Consider the following 24,309-nt stretch of genomic DNA (forward strand, 5'->3'; position numbering starts at 1 on the left):
TTTGGCAAGAAAATAGTTTAAATATTTGAGTTTTGTTTCATTTTTACTAGTTCCTTCTTTTGGTAGTAAGCTTCAGTGGAGCGATATCCATGGCACAGTTTGAAGAAAGAGACCTGGTCATTTAACAAATAAAACTTCACTTGAAATAGTGTACTTGCACAGGAATTCCCCAAGGTAGCATGTTTAGATGCAGGAAAAACTTGCCATCTAAGCAAGTGTGTGTGCGGTTTGTGGGTCTTGCAAGTTATTTAATGGACAATGTCCAAGGCTTGAGTTTAGTGTTTGGCTGCATTGAAAGTTATTTCTAGGAAGTGAGCTTGTTTGCTTATGTATGTATTTATTTATTTATATCATATTTATAAAATTACCCTTCATTGAAATATATCACAAAAATGTGTGTGTGTGTCTATGTGTTCTTGTACATGTATAAATAAATTGCATACCTATGCGACACCATTACTTTGAGTACTTTGCAAAATAAATACCTTAGCAAAAAAAAGATCATAAAATTAAAAGGCAGTGAAAATATAGTTTGGTATAAATCTACCATCTTAAAATGTCCGGGCAAATAACAAATTGATCAAAGCTGAAATGCTTGAAAAGACTGCTTTAGTTTTGCTTCTGTAGAATAGGTGTTCTATTAACATTTTGTCACAACCAAGAGAGCTCTCTTCCTGACACATAATATATACCAGCTGAACCATTTTGGTGGTTCAGGCAGCAGGCTAGAAACTAGGAACCTGGGAGTTGCAGTCTTGCCTTGGATATCAAGTTAGCTGGGTGACCTTGGGTCAGTCACACATTCTCAGTCCCAGGAAGGAGGCAATGGCAAACCACTTCTGAAATCTTGCCAAGAAAACTGCAGATGCTTATCCAGGTAATTGCCAGGAGTCAAAAGTAGACTTGATACCCCAATACTGGCTTAAATAAGCTTTATCAAGGCAATTCTACATGCCATGTATACTTGCAGTCCAGTCCAAAAGCTACTAGATCACAGGATACCATATTATTCCTATGGATCGGGCTAAACAGTTGTCCCGGAGAAAAACTACGTAGTGCCACCCGAATTACCTGACGACATTGGCTCCAGGAGTATTCCCAAGTTACACAGCTGATATTTTTCAACTTAATGGTCTCTTATCCCAATCAAATGATTAAAAGTGCTATTTTTGTTTTGGAATAAATAAGCTTGGATTTTAGAACAATGCTTAGTTAATATAGAGAGTCCTTGACTTACAACCACAATTGGGTCCACAATGTATGTTATTAAACGAAGTGGTTGCTGAGTGAGTTGTGCCTAATTTTGTGCCTAACCTTTTTTTGCTGCAGCTGTTAAGTGAATCATGTGGTCATTAAGCAAATCCAGCTTTCGTCCTTGACTTTGTTTATCAGAAGCTGGCTGGAGAAAGTCACAAATGATAATCACATGATCTCAGGAGGCTGCAACGATCATAAATACATGCTGGTTGCCAAGCACCCAAATTTTGATCATGTGATCAGGGGATGCTGCAATGGTTGTAAGTGTGAGGATTGGTTGTAAATTACTTTTTTTAGTGCTGTTGTAACTTCAAACGGTCACTAAGTGGGTGTTTGTAAGTTAAGGGCTGCCTGTAAATTGCAATGCCTTGGGTATTACATGTTATGTCAAGCCATAAACTGGTTGGGTTCACACGTTTATTGTACTCCAAAAACGGCAAACCATATTATGATTTAGCATGGTATAAATCCAGAAATGAGTTCTCTAAAAGGCTTCTCATTACTGTATACAGACTGGATTTGTGAGTTTACAGATGTTTGTGGATATAGTCTTGCAAGCTTTGGAGTGCATGGGTTTTTTTTTTGAGTGACTGAATGGATAAAAGAAATAGGAATAGTAACAGAATGGCAGTTGCATATGGTTAACCCTGTGTCAGCATTAGTTTGTGATTCTATAACTGACAACTAGTGTAATGAGTTCAGGTGGCACATTATTTCAGCAATAGTGCATCTAAGCATTCATTCAACATTTGCATACCTTTCTTCCTAAGTGGTATCTCATGGTCATTCATAATCATGCTCTTTTACAAAAAAAATAAAAAATATATTAAAACATAAAGGCAAGATGAAAGAATTCATACCGTAATATTTTGGTAGTGAAATTATGCTTTCTGTATAACTGCATCTTTATTTCTCACATGGCTGCAAGTTTTCCACGTCTAGATTAAAATTATATGTAATAAGCTAAGAGCATGCATATAGTTCTACAATACTAGGACCCGTTGATTTGTTGTGAGCTTTGCTGCCTGCTCATATGGTCTTCTGTCTTACTAGAAAATAGCTCACATCAAAGAATGTTTGCAATAGCTGCATTGGATCTGCCCATTTCTGGCAGTTGATGTAAGACACAACTCAGTACCACATGACAGGCCTTGCTGGTGAGAATTATTTTAATTATGTATTTGATGGATTAGAGGGCCACCCAAGTCAAACAATGTGACTCTGGGTGGCGTAGAGCGAAAAGCAAACAATAAACCAAAGAAATAACCACATAACTTTCAAAACCCTAGCCAAAATATAAATTGATGGCGAAACATGATAATTAAACAACCCAAAGGGGACTCCATTCAGCTGGATCCAAACACCTAAAGAAAAAGCCAGGTCTTAATAGCTTTTCTGAAAGCAAACACAGGTGGGGCTTTTGATGTATTGGAGGCAAGATCATGCCACAGCACAGGAACAGCCACCGAAAAAGCAACATTGTAAATTCCATGAGATGTCAAAACCTAAAAGAGAGATCCTGTAGCACAGGGGTGTCAAACCCAATTGCATCACGGGCTGTTTTGTAACGTATTGGGATGCTTTTTGCCCTTGTGGAGCCAGGGTGGGTGTGTCCTGCGTGGGCCATATGCGGCCTGTGGGTCCCCAGTTTGACATGCCTGGGGTAGCATATCCTTCTTAGGGAGCAGATGTTTTGGGGAGAAGGAAGTCCCACAGGTAACCTGTTTCTACGCTGTGTAAGCTTTAAAGGTGACAACCGGCAGCTTCAGTTGCATCCAAAAGCCTGCTGGAAGCTGATATAGCTTGTAGAGTAGCTGTTCCACGTGGGTATAAATGAACTGTGTCCATAACTTCTTTACCACTGCTTTCTGGACCAACTCTAGCTTCTGGGTGTGGTCTTCAGGGACAAGGAACCCATCTCAGAGAAAGAACCAATGTCTTCCACGTCCAGCTCCCTCAACCAATCCAGAAGGATGCCATCTGATATCGAAGGCCACTGAAAGATCAAGGAGACCCAGGATGGGCAGAGGCACAGTTGTCTATAAAACATGGCACACTATATTTTGGAGGACCACTAAACCTTTTTGAACTTTCCATTTCAACAAATGTTGAGATTCTGCCATGGCCAGTAGAAGTGGTGTGGTAAAATTTAAACGTTATGGTTGCATAAGAGACCCAACTTTCTTTTTCAGCTTGAATGTGATAAAGTTTAATGGTCTTCAGAAGTACAGTGCAGCTATGAGGAAATATCTTAATTTTCTCCCCAACTGTGTTTTTGAAACTGGGAAGAAAGCAAGGGATTATCCCTGACTTCATAATAGAACAAGTATCCACATATTCTCTCTCACATTTACCCTCACTTGACCTGGGTGGGATAATACTTTGGCAATAGGAACAAATGACTGTTTTTCATACCTGGCCTGCTGATTACAACCTCAGTTCATTGTGTTTTGACACTTGAATCTTGGTATTTTTAGACGTGTCTGGAGTTTTATGTCCAAAGGTATAAAACAGACAGTATGACCTTTTCTCTTAATTTTTTTAAAGGACACTTTATCCCGATATTAAACTCAAAGCCTCTTCTCTGTTTCTTTCTGATTTTTTTTTAAATGCATGGCCATCCACTGTCAATCCTGAATTTTATTTTGCTTAATGTAGGAAACAATACACAAAGGTTTTCCAATAGACTGAAGATAAAAAGATGGAATCATTTCCTATTTTTTCTTCTTAATCAGAGCAATTTAACCTTATAACCGCCCAGAGTCGCCTTTTGGCAAGATGGGCAGCAAATAAATTAATAATAAATAAATTTAACCCCAGAGGTCACAAGTTTTATTCTAGAATTCTGACAGTGCCTAATATTAAATCATCCCATCATTTCTCACTTTTGATAATTCTTTTCTAGTCCTAAAGGATATGTATGCTCCTTTCTATTTGTATTTTCTTTTCATCCTGAATTTTCTGCAAATAATTATCTTTCTTTTTTGAAGTCTTTAAACAAATCCTTTTCAATGTAACTCTTTATTTCAAGAATCTATGAATTTATCTCATAGGAGATAATTACAGTTAAGGAACATGTAAGAGCTTTTAATTGCATTGAGGTGGATTCAAGATGCACCAGATGTACATTCTCCCAGAGCAAGAACGGGAATCTGGCCTATAGGCTGAAGGCCATACAACAGAGTTCCCCATCTAGGTACTGTATTTTTCAGACTATAACATGCACCGGAGTATAAGATGCACCAAGGTTTTGAAGAGGAAAACAAGAAAAAAATTAGTTTTTGGCCTCCACGTGTCTGGTTTTTGCCCTCCTTGGCCCTCAGGAGCACTCTGCAGGCCTCCCAAACCCTCTGTGCCTCCCCATTTTTGCGAAAAATGGGCCTGTTTTGGCGAAAATAGGACACGCAGGGCAGGGTTTCGGGAGGCCAAAAATGGCTGTATTCAGTGTATAAGACGCACCAACATTTCCACCCTTTTTTAGGGGGCAAAAAAGTGCATCTTATACTCCAAAAAGTACAGAACTGATGAAATTTTTTTCCCACTGGCTGGTTTTTAGCATCTCCCACTGATGTGAGTAGAAAGTGTTTTAAGGACTAATTGTCAAGGAGAGAGACATTTTCAAAGAAAAGTGATCATGGTTCAACCCCCTTGAAAGATCACTTCTTCCTACTTGCTCACTGAAACTGGATATTAAAATAGCCTCCCTTAGTATCAAAAGGAGGGTTTTTAAAAATCATTTTAATGCCATTGAGGATGGCTATGCAACTAGCTTGACTTGCAGCCATTTCTTTAGCATTCAGAGTTACAACACACTAAAAAAAAGTGACAGCCAGTCTTTATATTACAATGGTTGCTATTCCTTGGACAGTCAAGTGATCAAAATCCAGGCAAGGTAAAATCAGCATGAGTCACTTAACAGTTGCCTTGCTTAGCAATGGAGTTTCTAGTCCCAATTGTGGTTGTAAGTCAAGGACTATCTGTATTCTAGAGTTTATTTGTGCAGAAAGTGTCTTTATGAATGGATTCTTCGCAGAGGTGGTCTTCACATACTGTAGCAACCGGTTTGCCCAGCACCGGAAATGTGAGCGTGCGCACACACTCGTTTCGCTCGTGCACGTGCCATCTGCACATACATGCGGTGTCACAAAACACGGCAATTTGCTCACATGCACCATCCACACATGCATGCAACATCTAACAACACAGCAATTCTCTTGTATGTGCCGTCCACACACGTGTGTGCCGTTAAAAACACAGCGATAGAGGACAGGATTGCAGATGGGCAGGTGGACAGATCACCACTACCGGTTCACCTGAACCGGTCCGAACCGGCTGAATACCACCTCTGATTCTCTGTGTGGCTGCAGGGAACACTCCCTGGGGACCCTAAAATGGTCCCATCTTCTTTACCACCTGCAGAAATTCACTTGGAGCAAATCCAAGCCTCCCACCGACCCGTACGCTCTCACAGAGAAGGTCTCCTCAGGGTGCCGTCCGCCAAACAGTGTCGGCTGGCGGCCCCCAGGAGTAGGGCCTTCTCTGCAGGGGCAGTGACGCTCTGGAACGAACTTCCCCCTGGCCTGCATCAAGTGCCTGATCTTCGGACCTTCCGTCGTGAGCTCAAAACATATTTATTCATTAAAGCGGGACTGGCATAATTAGTGATGAATTTTAATTGGGTATTCTTAATATTTTTAAATTTTTAAATTTAAATTTTAATAATCAGCCTTTAAAATTTGCTCTTTTTAAATGTTGTTTTAAATTGTATATATTTTGTTTTTATTTTGGCTGTACACCACCCTGAGTCCTTCGGGAGAAGGGCGGTATAAAAATTTAATAAATAAATAAATAAATAAATAATCTGAAATGAGCCTCCTAGCATTTCCCAGTATACATTGTGTTATCACGTATTTCTTGCTAAGCAAAGCAACACATGGGAAAACACAGTACCTGGTTTGAAATTGTAAATATTTTTATTTCTCCCTTAGGGAATGGTTCATGGAGGAGAGGAGACAAATATGATCTTGAAGCAAAGCAAGCTTACTCATCCCTCCAGACAGTCACACTACTAAGGACATTGAAACCCGAGTTTGAAAAGTTTGCTATGGAAATGAAAAGTTCTGTTCAGAAACAAGGAATCCATCATGATGATTATGTAAGTACCTAAGAGCATCAGGATTTTAGCATCTCTAAAATACTACTTAAATTAAATCGGGTGACAGTGAGGTCTTTTCTAAACTGAATCAAAATACCTTGAGTGTTCCCAGAATCTTCTATTAGTATCCTTGCTGTAGAAGATTGCTATTTGTTTGTTCACAGTCATTTTCAATAGAGTCGCTGTTGTCAGTGAGATGAGGTGACATAGAAATTTAATAAATAAATAAAATTTATTTTCATTTATTTTCTAGAAATGGGACTTCTAAGGGGTAGAGTCATGAAGGGGTAGAGTCCATAACCCTTAGTGCTTTTCTAGTTCCATTTGGTTCTGTTTGTTTTTAAACTCCAGCGTTACCAAATTTACTTGGGACACATGTCTCCAGATACATCTTCAAACTTCTCAGTAGTCACTGAAGAACCTGTGCCAGAACATAAATCATAGGGGAGAAACTTACCTCAAATGCGCTAAGTTTCAAGGGAGATGTTTTGGGCTGGTTTGCAATGAATTGACAGAGATTTATGATTTCTGGTGCTTTTACAAGAGAAGCAACAAAACGTTTCCTCTTCATTTACGTTATCATTGTAATGTTTGTTTGTTTGTTTTTTAAAAATATAACTTGGAGTATCCATGAATAGATTTTTATGCAAATGGAACATGAATTCCAATTAGTTTTGATCTTCTGTACATAGATGTAAATCAAAAACTTAAAAGTGTGCCTTTAGGATCAGGCATTCATTGATGGACCTTAGCAATATAGTAAAACAACAATGAAGTAGATTCTGTAGCTATCTAGTAGTACGGGAGAACCGTTTTACTCTCCAGGAAGACACTGGTGAGTTCATACATCATGCTAAGTTACAGTGTGATTTGCTTCTTTGTGTTTTAATGTGTTCCCTGAACTGAGATAGTTGTGATGTATTCCTGTTAACCATGTCTCAAAGGTGCTTTTTCAAAGGCAACTGGACTTCCTTTGTTTTTCCTTGAAGATGTTTTGCTTCTCGTCCAAAAAGCTTTATTGGTTCTGGATGAAGCTTTTTGAATGAGAAGTGAAATGTCTTCAAGAAGAAAACAAAGTCTAATTTCCTTTTGAAAAAGCACCTTTGAAACAACCATGACCTGGATGACTGAGAATCTCGATAGATATGTTAGCCATGCCTTAATACAATATGTGAGCAAGGTCAGTAGGAATTGGCTATTAGGAACTCAAAGCAAAAGATGGGAAGCCAAGTGCATAACCTTAAAATCACTTACTTAAGAGTGCTATGTAGAATATGTGGTAGAGCCATGGAAGGAAATTAGAGCTTGAAGAAAATGATGAGTTACTGTAAGTTACATGTTTAAGTGGAAAAGAGATACTTACCGAAAAGAAATGGTTATTTCAGATGAATAGAAATAAGATTTTAATAAATCAATATTACAGTGTAATGTAAAATTATTTTAGTAGATAGCACACAAAAATGTTTCTCATGGCAGATTAGTAGACAATGTATGATGTGAAAAAGGGAAATCTACTTGAAGTCAAGCTGAATTCCAGATGATGTGATGGAAGCATCCACATAGTTTTCTTACCAACAATGTGGAAGTTACCGTATTTACCATTTCATTCTTTGGGGATATTTCTTTTAGCTACTCAGCCTAGCTTACAACTTTAGAATTACCTGGAGTTCTTATGCAAGTGCTAACTTTACTTGATATAGTAGGGTTACGAGCTCAAAGTCAACTAGATATTTCCACCATTTAATAGCTTCTACAGGTTCTATGCATTATTGGAGCTCCTCTTGTGTTCATGAAACTAGAGCAGGGGTGTCAAACTCTATTTCATTGAGGGTTGCATCAGGATTCTGTTTGACCTCAGGGGGCCAAGGTGGACGTGGACAGGTGGGCGTGGACAGCTTGATATCACTCGATGTGGTGGCCCGGGCAGCCACCGTAGGTTTCATTTTTGGCTGGGACAGCGTCCTGCAGCGCTCTGCCAGCAAAAATGGGTGTGGCCCCCTGAACTCTGTTTTCATTGGTAGAGGGCAGCACGAGGCCATAGCAGCCGAAAACGGAGCCCGGGGACCCTGCATGAGGCCCCCCTGAGCTTTGTTTTCACTGGCAGAGGCGCCACGACCCAGTCCTTTGCTGTTTCCAGGGCGGCCTCACAGGCCAGATCTAAGCACCCCGCGGGCCTTGAGTTTGACACCCCTGAAATAGAGCATTATATATTGGGTAATTTACTGCTTGATTAGCTTTGTGAAGTTACATCCCTTCATACCCTTCATACATTGGACCAGGTCCCATCTTAGCTCCTATGGCTTAAATTTAATAAGAATAAGGATGGTAGATTCATATTTATGGATTTAAATGTATTTTTATTATTATTCAGTAGTGGAGTGCAATAAAATGTAATAAATGGCACCCATGTATGATAAATACCCTGTTTTCCCCAAAATAAGACATCCCCAATCGGGTTTTGAGCGCATGGCAATAAGGCCAAGCGCTTATTTCAGGGTTCAAAAAAATATAAGACTTATTTTCCGGGAAACACGGTATATTTTTAGATAGTCATTTAGTAAATAATCGACTCGATAGCAGTGACAGAGGGTGCATCATTTGAAGATCTGAAGGATTAGATTGTCCTGAACAAACTCTGTTAATGTGGTTGTTAATGTGGTGGTACTTGATGTCACATAATTGGTAAGCAGTTTAAAGACTACTTCAATAAATAACAGATTTCAAATATCAAAAATTAAATCTGTTCTCATTTTTGTTATTAGAAGACTAGAAGTGTGCTGTAATTAACATTGCTTTACCCTGGCTTTGTATTTGATCTCCCAAATATACTGTATGAGAAAGAAGGTGGCTGAGATTTTAAAACAATATCCATATCAGAGTTTTTGCATATTCAAAAGATATTGAGATGTGATCCCTGTTATTTCACATTCCCAATGATTATAATATCTTTTGAGCAGTGGTGGGATTCACCGGTTGTAACAACCGGTTCGCTTTGCACGCCCTCCAGAGGCCAGAAATGGGCCCGTTTCTGGACTTCTGGTACTTCCAGTAGGCCCATTTTTTGCCCTCCCCAGGCTCCAGAGGCTTTCCTCAAGCCTCCAGGAGGGCGAAAATTATTATTATTATTATTTATTCAATTTTTATTGAATGGCCTCCCCTGGGCACCGGAGGCTCTCTGGAGGCCGGAAACAAGCCTGTTTCTGGGGGTAGGCCTGTTTTTCGCCCTCCCAGAGCCCCCGCACACACCCTGCACTTACCTGCCATCCAAAATGGGCGGCGTGGAGACTCCTGGGAGGGATAGGGCAGGGTGGGTGGGGTCAGGCAGTCCTTGGAACAACCGATTTAGTGAACCAGATTAAAATTAACATCAGGTTCACCCAAATGGGTGCAAACCAGCTGAATTCCACCCCTGCTTTTGAGCTTCTTCAGATGTAAAGTTTGATGGCAGCCATGGAATGGCCCCCTTGGAAGTCTTTCATTTGCCGATAGTAGAAAAAATCACTTGGAAGTAAAAACCACTTTATGTAGACTACACAAAAGATTACTCTGACACAGTATATCTGTGTATTTCTGATGCTCCTCAAATGCAAATCACTTTCACTTGTAACCTTTCAAATCCGCCCCCTCCCTTTCTTTTTCAATAAAACAATCTGGGTTTTATTGGATCCAATGAGAATCTAAAAGCTACTCCAGGAACTGTGACTCTTTCTCCTGAGTCTTTCTTAGCAAACAAGAAAAAGAGTTTTCTTTTTCCTGCCTCTCAGCCAGAGACATTAGTGTTTGTATAGAGACAGAACTGGCCATTTAGGACGTGCTTCTTAAAAATGGGGCTTCAATTAGATCTTGTTTTTCTAGCTGCTGTTAGGATCTAGTATCAGCTGTTAGGATCTAGTATCTAGTACAGTTTAGTACCCAAACTGGTAGAAAAAGGAACCTTGAAATGAATCGACCTATAATTTTTACAGAAAGAGAAAAATGGCACTTTGGAATCCCACATCTAACAATTCAGATTAAAGCAATAAACATTTTTTTTTAATTTCTTTTTGTCACAACAGTATACACAAACAATTATCATAGATAAAACAACATAACTTGAAGAAAAAATATATATATATAAGTAAAAAATATGCATCAACTATATTAATTTGATATAATGAAGGGAACAATAGGACAGGAACGGTAGGCACTTTTGTGCTCTTATGCACGCCCCTTATTATCTTGTCACATTATCCTGGGACATGTATATTTGCCTTCATTCATAAAGCAGTGAAAGCCATCTACTATACAATGCTGTATATGTCACGTGACATATCAGGATTTTTGCCCCCTTCGCTAAACCGGGCAGGGGCATGGCCAGCACATGACGCATCTGGCCCGCAGGCTGCAAGTTTGACAGCTTGCTCTAGATTGATACTACAGATATGCCTCAATCTATGATTCTAATGGAGCCTACCCATGAAGGCCATAACTCATGACGGTTGTAAAATGGGCCATCCCTGCGACCACCCAATTTTACGACCTTTCTTGCAGCAGTTGTTAAACAAAGGCTGCAATCATTAAGCAAAAGCCACAATCACCAAAGTCGTTAACCAAACCAACGGTTCACTGACTGGTTTTGCTGAAAAACAGAAGTAAAGTTTGCTGCCGGTGTTCAGCAAAGACATTGTAAAATTGTCTGACCACAAGATGCTGAAAATGGCTGAAAATGCCAAGCACCTAAAATATAGCCATGTGGTCACAGGAGGGGAGTGGCTGCTGGAAGTTTGGAACCAGGTGTCAACCCTGAAGTTGACCTGACAGAGGCCATTTTGAGGCTTCAGTTTTGCCACACTGGAGCTGAGGTGGGAGGAGGGGGAAATAGAGATAGCTAGAGTTTGTAGCCAAAACAAAATACTTTCTCCTGGGAACCAAGGACATTCCCATAGGTGGTCAGAGAGAGGAGGAGTGAAGTTATCAGGCAACCGGACAATACCTTGATTGGACCATATGACTGACTGGTTGGGGAAGGGGAAAAACTTCTACTTTTAATTAGGTGAAAACCATGGGAACATTCAGTCGGTTTTCACCAGCCTGTGCCAATATGATATACCAAATAAAACTGTTCTTTGAGGAATTATCCTGCCTCGGAGTTCTATTTGCTATGGGTGTATTGCTTGGAGCCCTGACACTAGATATAAGTACCCATCGTCGCAAGCCAACAACTATCTGTGTAGCTCCACTAGCATGAAAATTGTTTATTTTTATTTTATTATATTAAATAAGAAAGTGTCTTACATCAGGGGTCTCCAACCTTAGCAACTTTAAGACTTATGGACTCCAACTCCCAAGCTGGCTGAGGAATTCTGGGAGTTGGAGTCCACAAGTCTTAAAATTGGCAAGGCTGGAGACCCCTGTCTTACATTATTATATTTTTTGTGATGCTGCTGTATGTTGTATATAATTTTGTTTTCAGCTCCATTGTGCTAAGTGGTAAGTCCACACCGAATAAAATAACTATTATAAGTAAACTATTACCTACAGGCATGTCAATACCTGTATTAGTACTTTAAATATCTGCGCTGCAACATTCCTTCACTTGAAGTCTTCCAGGTGTGTTAGATCCAAATTTCTCAGAAATCCTACCCAAGTTACTCTTTGACTTTTCTGGAGGTTAATGTTTCAAGACATCTGATGCAAGACCAGGTTGGGGAAAGGCAGAATGTACTTATTTATTTATTGAATAAATAAATAATGTCTCATAATGAAATGACTCTGGGCTGGAATACAGTATAAATGCCCTCAGTCTCCAAGTTATAGCCCTCAATGGCACATGAAACAAGGGATGAAAGTAATTAGGTCAAGGCAGGACACAAACAAATTATTATGGTACAAACAATTAACAAGCCTCGCCTTGATTCTAAAAACAGTTTGCACAAACTGTGATTCAAATAAGTGTGATTAGAAGGCTTGGTGTCAGATTTAGAGTTGGAATACTGAGGTCAATTTAACTGAGATCCCTAAGAGGGCATGCTTCCCAATTGCCACTGTGCCTTCTAAAGAAAAATCAAGCAAGTTTTTCCCCCCCGCAAATATAGCCATTTGGCCAATACCTTATTATTACTCTTTCATCAGACCACAGATTGTGGGGTAGTCAAATCTTGACATTAACATATTTTTCTGACTGGCACAGTTCTCAGAATGTCCTTTGCTTGTATGCAGAATAGGAACACTGTAGTCCTATGTTAAGCAAATGTAAAGCCGATCTCAGCTGCAATTAGAGTAGATACCTGTTTTTAGCTCCCTGTGAAGGAGGCTTCTTGTATCAATCTCCCCATGTTATCCCTGCTTTGTCAGTCAACTAACAGCAGACAGAAGATGAACGTTGAACATTATACATGTTATAAATATTTGCTGGGGGTCTTTGTCTCCATCTGGATCTCCAGAGTTTATGACAGACGACACCCTAAACATAAGGCGAATCCCATTTCCTCATTCCGCTGAAATTGTTGAAACCATGAACTTTATCTTGCTCTGTCTCGAAACTTAATAGCAGCTCCTATGAGATCCAGCTAGCAAGAAATTATGGGAACCGTGGCCCAAAACCCCCGAAGAGCATCTACAAGTAGATAATGGAATTTTTGCATATAGATGTGCATAGTAGACTTGCAAAATTGTCTGGATGTGTGCTAAATTGAAATGGATTATAATAGACTACAAGTAGTCCTTGACTTATGACCAGTCATTTAGCTATTGATCAAAGTTACAATGGACCTACCTGGGCGGACTTACCATATGGATTTGAAGTTTTGACAATCAGACCTTCCCTCCCACAAGAGCATTTTGGATGCTTTGCAACTGATTCGGATTTACAGCTATTTGCAGCATACCTGTGGTCACATGACTGTTTTATGACTGTTTTTGGCTGAAAACTGACATTTCCCTCTGGTATTCAACAAAACTGGCTGATTGCAAACCATGGGTTTGCTTTATGATCACGGCATATGCTTAACAAACACTGCAAAAGTGATAAAATTGCATCAGTCTGTGTTCTATTACTGTGTTCAATACTGTGTTCTATTATTATGTCTTATATCTTGAAAAAAGAGTCATGGGAAATTGATTTATGGCACTTCTTCCATGTTTTGGTGCCTACATTTTGGGGGCCTTGACCCTAAAAATCTTGGTTTTAAAATGGAACAATGCCCAAACGAGTAGAGACGTTTGACTCTAACCCAAGCTGCCTGCATGGTCTCTTTCAAACATCGTACAGGTAGTTCTCAAATTACAACTGCTGATTCAGCAATTGTTCAAAATTACAACACTGCTGAACAAGAGGAGTTACGACCCCTGCTGACATAATGGCCGTTGCACCATCCTCGCAGACATGTGATCAAAATTCAGGCACTTGACAATCTGCCTGCCCTTATACCAGCTGCAAAAGCACTCCAAGTGTCCCGACTTGCCAATCTCTCTCCAACATCTCACCTGGCCAAAGCTGCCTGGGCCCTGAAGGCCTCAACTTGATCCTTAACTACTTCTCCTCATCCCAGCACACGTTTCACTTACCTTTGTGTTGTTCTCCAGCTGTTCTACAAGGTGTTGTTCTCCAGCTGCTGTCAGGTGCACCTTATACCATCTTGCAACCGGGCCCCATTGTTTGGAAGTGTTCTTTTTCCCCCCTCCAGATCTCTGCTTAACAACCCGCATGATCACTTAATGACCACATCTGGGAGTGCCAGAATAGCAATTATTGAGATTCCTAGCTTTTATCCTCTCTGCTTACTGTATGTCCCTACTTCATCTTTAGATGATGGCAGCTTCACCATAGTCTCATATATGTTTAAGATTTAGGTAAAGATAAACCAGGAATTAAGGGGATGCGGTGGCTCAGTGATTAAGATGCTGAGCTTGTCAATCAAAAGATTGGCAGTTCAGCGGTTCAAGTCCCTAGTGCTGCCTAACTGAGTGAGCTCCCGTTACTTGTCCCAGGTTCTGCCAACCTAGCAGTTCGAAAGCATGTAAAAAATGCAAGTAGAAAAATAGCAACCGCCTTTGGTGGGAAGGTAACAAAGTTCTGTGCGCCTTTGGCGTTTAGTCATGCCAGCCACATGACCACGGAGACGTCTTCAGATAGCGCTAGCTCCTCGGCTTAGAAACAGAGATGAGCACTGCCCCCTAGTGTCGGGAACGACTAGCACATATGTGCGAGGGGAACTGTTACCTAAACCAGGAATTAGGATTGCTGTCCTGTAGCTGATGCACCCCTCACCATTGGCCGTACTAGAGACTGCTCTTCACAAAACCATGAACTGTGACACAGCCTGTCTTGTCCTGGCAAATTGATTACCAATGTGAAAGAAATGTACACTTTGTTTCATTCATGAGAAAGGATACAGGTAACTGTAACCCACAATTGCCCATCTAAGTCATGACCGTCATAAAACAGGTCATCCTTATGACTGACTTGATTTTGCAAGTGTGGGGCTAGTTGCCAGATGCCTGATGTGCAGTCATGTGACCGGGGGAGTGGTCATTGGAACCAATTTGTAAGTACCCAAAGGAAGTACGAGGTAACTTCGAATGCTCAGTTGTAAGTCAAGGTCTGTCTACATCAAATCTCATTCATTCCAGCTCAACCTTTCTGCAATGAAGTTAATTTTTGTATTTCAGTTGCTCAAGAAAGGCCAATAAGATTAGAGACAGTGTTCTAGAAAATTAGATTCTGGGTGTACAATTTTTAAAGTCAGATTTGTTCCAGTTCTAATGCATAATTATGATTAGAATGAAGGCTATCACTGTCATCAGATGAAAATATATATCATATTGGAAGTTGAACAGGTATATGATTGTCTCATATTCTGGATGATAATATTAATTCCTATAACAGTGTTGTTTAATTTACTTTTTTTTTATTTGCATTTATATCCCGCCCTTCTCCGAAGACTCAGGGCAGCTTACACTATGTTAAGCAATAGTCTTCATCCATTTGTATATTATATACAAAGTCAACTTATTGCCCCCAACAATCTGGGTCCTCATTTTACCTACCTTATAAAGGATGGAAGGCTGAGTCAACCTTGGGCCTGGAGGGACTTGAACCTGCAGTAATTGCAAGCAGCTGTGTTAATAACAGACTGTCTTAGCAGTCTGAGCCACCAGACTTATTCAAAGGTATCCTGGATTAAGAGCCCGTCTAGTTAGCAACTAGATCTACATTTTCATCAGTTAATAATGAACTATCGTTTTACCACTCTAGTCTTTGCTCCTAAAATTACTGTCTATTTTAAAAAGTTAGCCTCAAATGTTATATCTACTTGTAGTGCAACAGTTAATTCCCAAGAAGGCAGTTTCATAATAGATATTTCATTTATTTAAAGAATCTGGCCTAAGTCACATGGCTTTTGTTTTAGAAGGTCTTATTGTTTTGCTGAGAAATGGAACGATAACAAAACTAAATCTGATTTCCTCCAGATTATTTGTGCCAATTGTGCCGTTATAATTTGAGAGGTTTTTAATACACAGATTTAAAGAGCCATCTGAATAGAAGATATAACAACACAGAGATTTTAATTGAAATGGAAATAGCCAATTGTTTTTCTTCTTTTGTTTTCTTTCTTTCTCTTTCTTTCTTTCTTTCTTTCTTTCTTTCTTTCTTTCTTTCTCTTTTTTCATATTAAGAAAGATGTATATATTTATTGCTGATAAAGTGCAGTGTCTTCTGCAAGTGAAATAAAACATTGGGAAGATATTTGAATCTCACCAGATATTGGTTAGATCCATTAAGATGGTGATTTAAAAGATCTATCAGTTGTTTCTGCATAACATGTTGAGTCCAATGGAATTTAAATATTATAAGAACTCCGTCCATTTGATAACCTTGGGTCATTATGTTGTGTGAACCCAGAAAATGGGTTAATTTGGTGAATTAAAAATGTTAGACTGTTGGGAAGTAAAAGTACTTCCCCAAATTTGTTCTTCATTATGTAATGCTGCTATTTAAGGCCTCAGGAGTATTAGCTGACATGTTAAATAGTAAAAAAGGGGGGAGAGCTTTCCCCCCTTAATTGTGTTATTCCTAACACAATTAAATAACAAGGGTTGGCAATCTTCTTTGGAGTATTTAGAACTTTGAGAAGAGGCTGTCACAAAATGGATACCTGGAAGGATAATCAAGAGAATCAACTTAGAACTAAGGAGAAATTTCCTGACAGTGAGAACAATCAGTGGAATGGCTTGCCTTCAGAAATTGTAAGTGCTCCGTCACTGGAGGTTTTTAAGAAGAGATTAGACAACCACTTGTCTGAAATGGTATAGGGTTTCATGCCTCAGTTCAACTAGAAGAACTCCCAGGTCCCTTCCAACCTGTTATTCTAAGATTCTGTTATAATTATTTACAGAATGGTTGCCATGATTGCCAAGCCAAGTCTTATGACACCCATTATCCACAAAGTAAACAAACTCCTTATTCTCAGGAAGCTTCTTATCATTGGAGTTATTAATAGTTTCTCTTCAAGTAGGCTGAGAAAGTGCTGGCTGAAACCACTGGCCATTTATTGTTTTCTATGAGTGCTGGTGGGGCCAATAGTGGGGCCAGAAAACAGTATAGTAAATACTTTTACAAGCAACCTGCCAGCTCTCCCTTTTTAAAGTTAGAAGTATTTTTACAACTGGTATCCAGAATGTGATAAATAGCAAAGAAACGGTTTATGGGGATCCCATTTTTATTTTACAATGAACAATGTGCGTAAAAAGTAAGGCAATCCAGGACAAGAACAGATGCTGTCATATCTGATTGGCCAAAATTGTTTTTCTGCTCAAGTTCAGGCACAGCCTGCTTTTTATTAAATAATTCTGAACTTTTGCAAAAAAATTGGCTTAGGCTTTACTTTTTCAAAGTTTTTAATGCCGCCTCTGTTACTGGTTTCAAGGGGTTGGACTTAATAAATGGTCCTTTTATTTATGACTCAATATACTGAGCTGGGATGGTTTTATAACCTTGGCTATTTGGCCTTCTGAGGTTAGCAGGCAATCCATAGCTTGTTTTCCATCCTCATTTAAAGCTAATGGAATTAACTAATTTAACACTGTTTTTGGGATGGAGAAATAAGTTGCTTGGTAAAGATCAGCGGTGGGATTCAAGTAATTTAACAACCAGTTCTCTGCTCTAATGATTTATTCCAACAACCAGTTTGCCAAACTGCTCAGAAAGTTAACAACCGGTTCTCCCGAAGTGGTGCGAACTGGCTGAATCCCACCACTGGTAAAGATCAATTCTTATTCCTCAGTGCCAGGGACAGTGAACAGCATCCTTTTATTAAATTACTTTATTCTCAAAAATAGCGAATCAAAATAATGAGAATTTTATATCCGATGCTCTTTAAAAAAAAAAATAATGAACCAATTATTCCTCCATGAAAAAGGACAAAACTGACATTTTTCTGAAGCAACATTGGATTAACTGCCTAAAACAGCTGGATGGATGACCACCAAAATTTGCAAGCTGGTGAGCTGATCAGTGATTTTTCACGCCAAACTCTCCACTCCCTTTATCTTTTATTTTCCTCTCTGGCTATCTATCTCTTTTCCCATGTACAGAAAGAGAGTTTAGTATTATTGGAATTTGATTGGTCTAGAGATGGGAGCTGCAAAATAAGGGTGAAATTGTATCTGTAAAACCGCTGAAAGAAAACACTAAAACCTAACGTGTTCAGTAGGGTGTGCTGCACTAGCCTTTCCCCCAAATGTCCAAGTCTCCCATTCATGACAGGCAGGTCTTTGTGTCCTCATTTGAATGCATCAGAAGTGAAAAGAAAGAAAATTTAAAAAGACTGTTGCTAAGGGGGTAATTTGTCCAAGTGAATGGGTCCATTCAGTATCTGGAGTGGTTTTTTTCTAATTGTCTGAGTGGGAGCAAGAGAAAGGGGAGGAAGCAAGTCAAAATGAGCTTTAAACTCATGAAGACGAAAAGAATTTTTCATGGTAATTTAGGTATTGCTGAGTGAACCAATCTACTGATAATTATAAATTTGAGATTTGACCCTGCAGTCATTAAAATCCACAGGAGTTTTCTTTGTTGACATCTTTAGAACAGTTAAGCCAGAGGTATTGCATGTTTTTCAATAGTGAAGATAATAATGTGGGTCTGGGTTTTTTTGTATTCTGTTATAAAGCTATTGGTGTTTCTTTGTCCATTGATATTTTGTTTATTTTAAAACAAAAACTGACTTATCCACACTAGCTGGTTGCCTTCTCACTGGAATAGACTGGAATAGACTGATGACTGTTTCTGAAGTACATCATTATCTACTAGTCCCTCAATTGCCATCAAAGTGACTTAAAAGCTTGTTTTTGTGCTCCATCTAAAAATATACTTTCCCACGTTATATTGTGTTCAGTGCGCTTTTAAGCTCTTTTCAGCAACTTTCCAAGGGTAGAACCACCCTTCAATACAATCAGTGCTGACCACTGATTAATTTAATACCTTTCAGAGCCATTTTACTATGAGTTCTGTAACAGCATAGTGGGTACAGGTGATCCTTGACTTACGACCACAATTGAGTCCAAAATGTCCGTTGTGAAGTGAGACAGTTGTTTAAGTGAATTTTGCACCATCTTACTACCTTTCTTGCCACAGTTGTTAAGTGATGTTGGAAGAAATATCTATCTGGGTTCAGTTCCAAGTGAGGAAAAAGACACTGGAAACATGGAGACTGCTTGGAAAGATGGTTTAATGGTGGTCAGGATCACATGGCTTGAGTTCCTGAACAGAAAAGGGAAGGGAAGCTGTTGTGCACCGCCTGCTTTGAGCTCTGAGCTTTGAATTTCCTGGGGCACAAGAAGAGTATCCTGATTGGTTGTCAGACTCCCAGGGGGTGGGGTTGTTAGCTAGCCTTGCTGGCTGATGTAATCTTCCCAGGTGTCATGTGAGTTTCTGTTTTTTTGTTGTTGTTGTTTTTTGTTTTTTTGCATTTATATCCCGCCCTTCTCTGAAGACTCAGAGTGGCTTACACTATGTCAAGCAATAGTCTTCATCCATTTGTATACTATATACAAAGTCAACTTATTGCCCCCCAACAATCTGGGTCCTCATTTTACCTACCTTATAAAGGATGGAAGGCTGAGTCAACCTTGGGCCTGGTGGGACTTGTTGCTAGGTGGGTCCTATTGTATTGCAGATGAGGTCCCATTGATAAAGGTGGGGAGAATGAGTTTCTGTCTCTGGCCCATTGATAAAGGTGGGGGGAGTGAGTTTCTGTCTCTGACCCATTGACAAAGGTGGGGACGACTTCCGGTATCCAGTGGCAACGGACGTCTGGAAGGTTTCTCCTGCCTCCAGCGCCGAATCCGGCCACCGCCGAGGCCCTCAGGGGCCAGGTGTTCGAAAAGGACACCTGCCGCGCAGACGGCTCGCCAGGGTCTCCCAGCCGACATACAGGACTGTGGGGACCCGATGCTGGCGCGTCCTAGGCTTGGCGGGGTTCGAGGCCACAGGCGCGGCCATTATTTTGGTCGTCGCCTGGGCGCTGTGCCCGTGACACGGGGCATTGGATTTATACGGGCGGCAGCCTGGTGGTGAACAGGGCACGGAGTAGAATTGAGGAGGAGAAGGGAAGGGAATATCGGTGGCGTGGTGGAGTGCTCCGGTGCGGGGGTTTTCTCCCCTGCGGTTGGAAGGAGCACGAGTTATTCTGGAGAGAGGAGAACTTAAAATAAGAAGATTACGGTTTTGTGGAGCTCTGGAGAAGAGGTGATGGAGAAATTTAGGAGGGAAGGTTTGAGGCCCCCTCCTTCTGGGGAACAGTGGTGGCGTCCAGCTTCCGCCTTCACTATGAGAATTTTGATGACATCACTTCCCTTGACTTCCTGGTTGACTAACTGTACTCTGGACTCGTTGCTCCTGTGAGTGCCCCTGGTGGATCGGAGGAAATTACAAGGATACTGTGCTTGCCTGAGGATTTTGATTCTTTTTTTTTTCAAATGGCAAAGGTCAGAGACCAACTGCTGGAGAGATGGAGAATTCTGGAAAAGTTATCTAATATGGACAAGAAACTGGATGATTTGCAAAGAGGCCAAGCGGAAATAAGAGAAATTGTGACTATCCAAAAGGATTTAAAGGATACTCAACAAGTTTCAGCAGAAAACAAGCAGAAAGTGGAAGGTTTGGAGGGTGAGATGCGGGCAGTGCAGAAAGAGAGGAGGCGACAGGCAATGCTGTGCTTGGACTACAGATGGATAAAATGTCTTATTTCCTTAGGTTTCAAAATTTGGAAGAAGTGGACCAAGAAGACTTGAGAGATGTTGTGACTAAATTGTTGGGAGAATTTCTTGGGAGAGGTGTTGATTTCATGAATTGGGATGTGGATCGAGGTTATAGAGTTAATTAGCAATATACGCATACGCATGCAGTTCCCAGAGAGGTTCATGTCAAATTTGTGAGAAGAGAGGCGAGAGATGAAATTCTTAGAAAACATAGGAGTGGGGCACTGATTTACAGGGGCAGGAGATAGCCATTCTGAGGCAGATTCCCAGACAGGTACGTGAAAAAGAAAGAAATATTATTTTTTGTCAACCAAATTGTACCAGAAGGGAGTGGGCTTCAGATGGCTGATGCCAGAGGATTGATGATTTTCCGGGAGGGCATTACGAAAAAATCAGTACAATTGCGGAGGCTACGGCCTATGTGGAGGAACACAAAGCCTTCCTGGAATCAGATGACCCAGGAATTGAAGAAGGGAGGTTATAGATCATGGGGCTGAGCGGCTGCCGCTGTTGCGGCCCTGGAGTTAGGTCAGGCTGAACCCAGAGTTCTGAGATCCAAAACTAGGAAGTGATAAAGATATTTGGGATTGTGTTGGTTTTCCTTATTCTCTTTTGTACGATATTCTGTTTATTCTTGACTCTTCTTTATTACGTATTTAAAATTTGCAAACTTTGCTACTTCGTGTCACCTGCTTGCCTTATGGCTGTTGTATGTGTTAAAAAATTTGAGTAAAATTCTTATTTTAGATAAGAAAAATGAAAATTTACCATACCTGATATGTATTTGTATAAACCTTTTTTGACTAATAAAACTTTTGAACAAAGTGACTTAAAAGCTTGTTTTTGTGCTCTATCTAAAAATATACTTTCCCACGTTATATTGTGTTCAGTGCGCTTTTAAGCTCTGGAATACATGTTTTAGTTTGTTGCAGGTTAACCCCAGCAATCCATCAGCAACTTTCCAAGGGTAGAACCACCCTTCAATACAATCAGTGCTGACCACTGATTAATTTAATACCTTTCAGAGCCATTTTACTATGAGTTCTGTAACAGCATAGTGGGTACAGGTGATCCTTGACTTACGACCACAATTGAGTCCAAAATGTCCGTTGTGAAGTGAGACAGTTGTTTAAGTGAATTTTGCACCATCTTACTACCTTTCTTGCCACAGTTGTTAAGTGATGTTGGAAGAAATATCTATCTGGGTTCAGTTCCAAGTGAGGAAAAGACACTGGAAACATGGAGACTGCTTGGAAAGATGGTTTAATGGTGGTCAGGATCACATGGCTTGAGTTCCTGAACAGAAAAGGGAAGGGAAGCTGTTGTGCACCGCCTGCTTTGAGCTCTGAGCTTTGAATTTCCTGGGACACAAGAAGAGTATCCTGATTGGTTGTCAGACTCCCAGGGGGTGGGGTTGTTAGCTAGCCTTGCTGGCTGATGTAATCTTCCCAGGTGTCATGTGAGTTTCTGTTTTTTTGTTGTTGTTGTTTTTTGTTTTTTTGCATTTATATCCCGCCCTTCTCTGAAGACTCAGAGTGGCTTACACTATGTCAAGCAATAGTCTTCATCCATTTGTATACTATATACAAAGTCAACTTATTGCCCCCCAACAATCTGGGTCCTCATTTTACCTACCTTATAAAGGATGGAAGGCTGAGTCAACCTTGGGCCTGGTGGGACTTGTTGCTAGGTGGGTCCTATTGGCAGATGAGGTCCCATTGATAAAGGTGGGGAGAATGAGTTCCTGTCTCTGCCCCATTGATAAAGGTGGGGGGAGTGAGTTTCTGTGTCTGACCCATTGACAAAGGTGGGGGGAGTCAGGAAGCTGCTTTGTCTTTAAAACATGTTTCTCCATTTCTCATCCAGGAAATATATTCTGCCTTTTATAGTTCTATATCTAGAAGTTTGCTAGTTCATACCTGACTTATACTTAAAAACAAAAAGAGGTTGAATCTGTCCAGTCTGTGCCAGTCTGTGCTTGAACCCTTCTATTCAGGATTATAAATTTGCAGCATTGGGACCATGCCCATATGGAAATGGCAAGATGGGCAATGCTACAATGAAATTATGCCTATTGTAGTTAAAAGAGACAGAAGCGTGTTACTTTCCCTGGCATTCATGCATTTAATTCCTACAGCTTACTTCTGACCTAGTTGGACATTTGTACTTGGCTGAGTGGTCCTGGATCCGTTTCTGTTCTTGGAAAGAAGCCCTGCAGTGAGATTTTCAGTACTGTATGAACTTTGCTTACAACCCACTGAAAAAATACTGTAATGAGTGAGAGGTCAAAGTATGCCAGAATGTTCCAGCCGAAATTACGACGAAGCAAAAGGAAAAGATGTATGTATTCTTGCAGTCATAGGATCATAAAGGCCAGGATTCTTAGGATAAATTTTCATTTCAGAAGAAGGATCTTTGTCATTCTTGACAGACAGAATCAAAGATTACTTCATTCATCTTGAAGCAAAATTGAAAACAAACCAGGATGCACACAATAATTTGACAAACTTTGGCTTCCGGTGGCAACGCAGGCTTCGCGGACGTTCCTTTGGGATCGTCTGCCCTGGGTTTCGTCAAACCGTCCCTGACAGCGTACATGGGCTGTCAAACGGTTTGGGATTCCCTCCCCCGGATGAAGGGGGAGGGAAGAGTGGTCAGGATTTGGGTAGAGCTCCCCGGGATCCCCTGGAATTTAGCCAGGGGATCGAAGGTGAGCTCCTTTAGCCTGAAATGAGCTCCGTGCCCAGGGTGCTTCTGTTTATACAGAACGAGAAGCCGCGACCATCTCTGTGTCAAGATTTATTTCTAAAGAGAATTCAACACAGACAGAGCAAAGCAGGAGGACTAGCAAGAATTTGCAAGTAATAAATCTTAACTTCAGCTCATAAATAGCTTTCCTTTGAACTAACTTTCAACTTGAGTGGGTTTAAAATGGCGTTTGCAATAAACAAAGGAAAACGAAACTATAAAGAAGAAGAATATAACAAGCTACTTTTACAAGAACTGTTAATGATTTTTTTCTCCTTTTACCTTTTTCTTTATCACAATGTTTAAGAAGAAAAGTTTCTTTTTCTCTTTTGGTAGATTTTACAGTTTATGAATGGCTCTTAAGCAAACAGAACTAACTATTAAAATCTTGCAAACTTTTTCATTTTAAATACGGAAACTTTTATTTTATTTTTACTTTTTTTTTTTTTGAACAAAGTGACTTAAAAGCTTGTTTTTGTGCTCTATCTAAAAATATACTTTCCCACGTTATATTGTGTTCAGTGCGCTTTTAAGCTCTGGAATACATGTTTTAGTTTGTTGCAGGTTAACCCCAGCAATCCATCAGCAACTTTCCAAGGGTAGAACCACCCTTCAATACAATCAGTGCTGACCACTGATTAATTTAATACCTTTCAGAGCCATTTTACTATGAGTTCTGTAACAGCATAGTGGGTACAGGTGATCCTTGACTTACGACCACAATTGAGTCCAAAATGTCCGTTGTGAAGTGAGACAGTTGTTTAAGTGAATTTTGCACCATCTTACTACCTTTCTTGCCACAGTTGTTAAGTGATGTTGGAAGAAATATCTATCTGGGTTCAGTTCCAAGTGAGGAAAAAGACACTGGAAACATGGAGACTGCTTGGAAAGATGGTTTAATGGTGGTCAGG

General features: G+C 40.2%; 1 protein-coding gene across 3 annotated transcripts in view; it reads left to right on the forward strand.

Moving 5' to 3' along the window:
* Positions 1 to 24,309, forward strand: part of NPR3 (natriuretic peptide receptor 3) — a 94,657-nt gene that overhangs the window by 17,855 nt on the left and 52,493 nt on the right. For all 3 annotated transcript variants that reach the window (XM_058170202.1, XM_058170204.1, XM_058170203.1), the window contains exon 3: positions 6,246 to 6,412. In XM_058170202.1, coding sequence (XP_058026185.1) covers positions 6,246 to 6,412 — 167 coding nt within the window. The remainder of the gene's footprint in view (positions 1 to 6,245; positions 6,413 to 24,309) is intronic.

Source organism: Ahaetulla prasina, chromosome 2, assembly GCF_028640845.1.
Source record: "Ahaetulla prasina isolate Xishuangbanna chromosome 2, ASM2864084v1, whole genome shotgun sequence".
Lineage (NCBI taxonomy): Eukaryota > Metazoa > Chordata > Lepidosauria > Squamata > Colubridae > Ahaetulla > Ahaetulla prasina.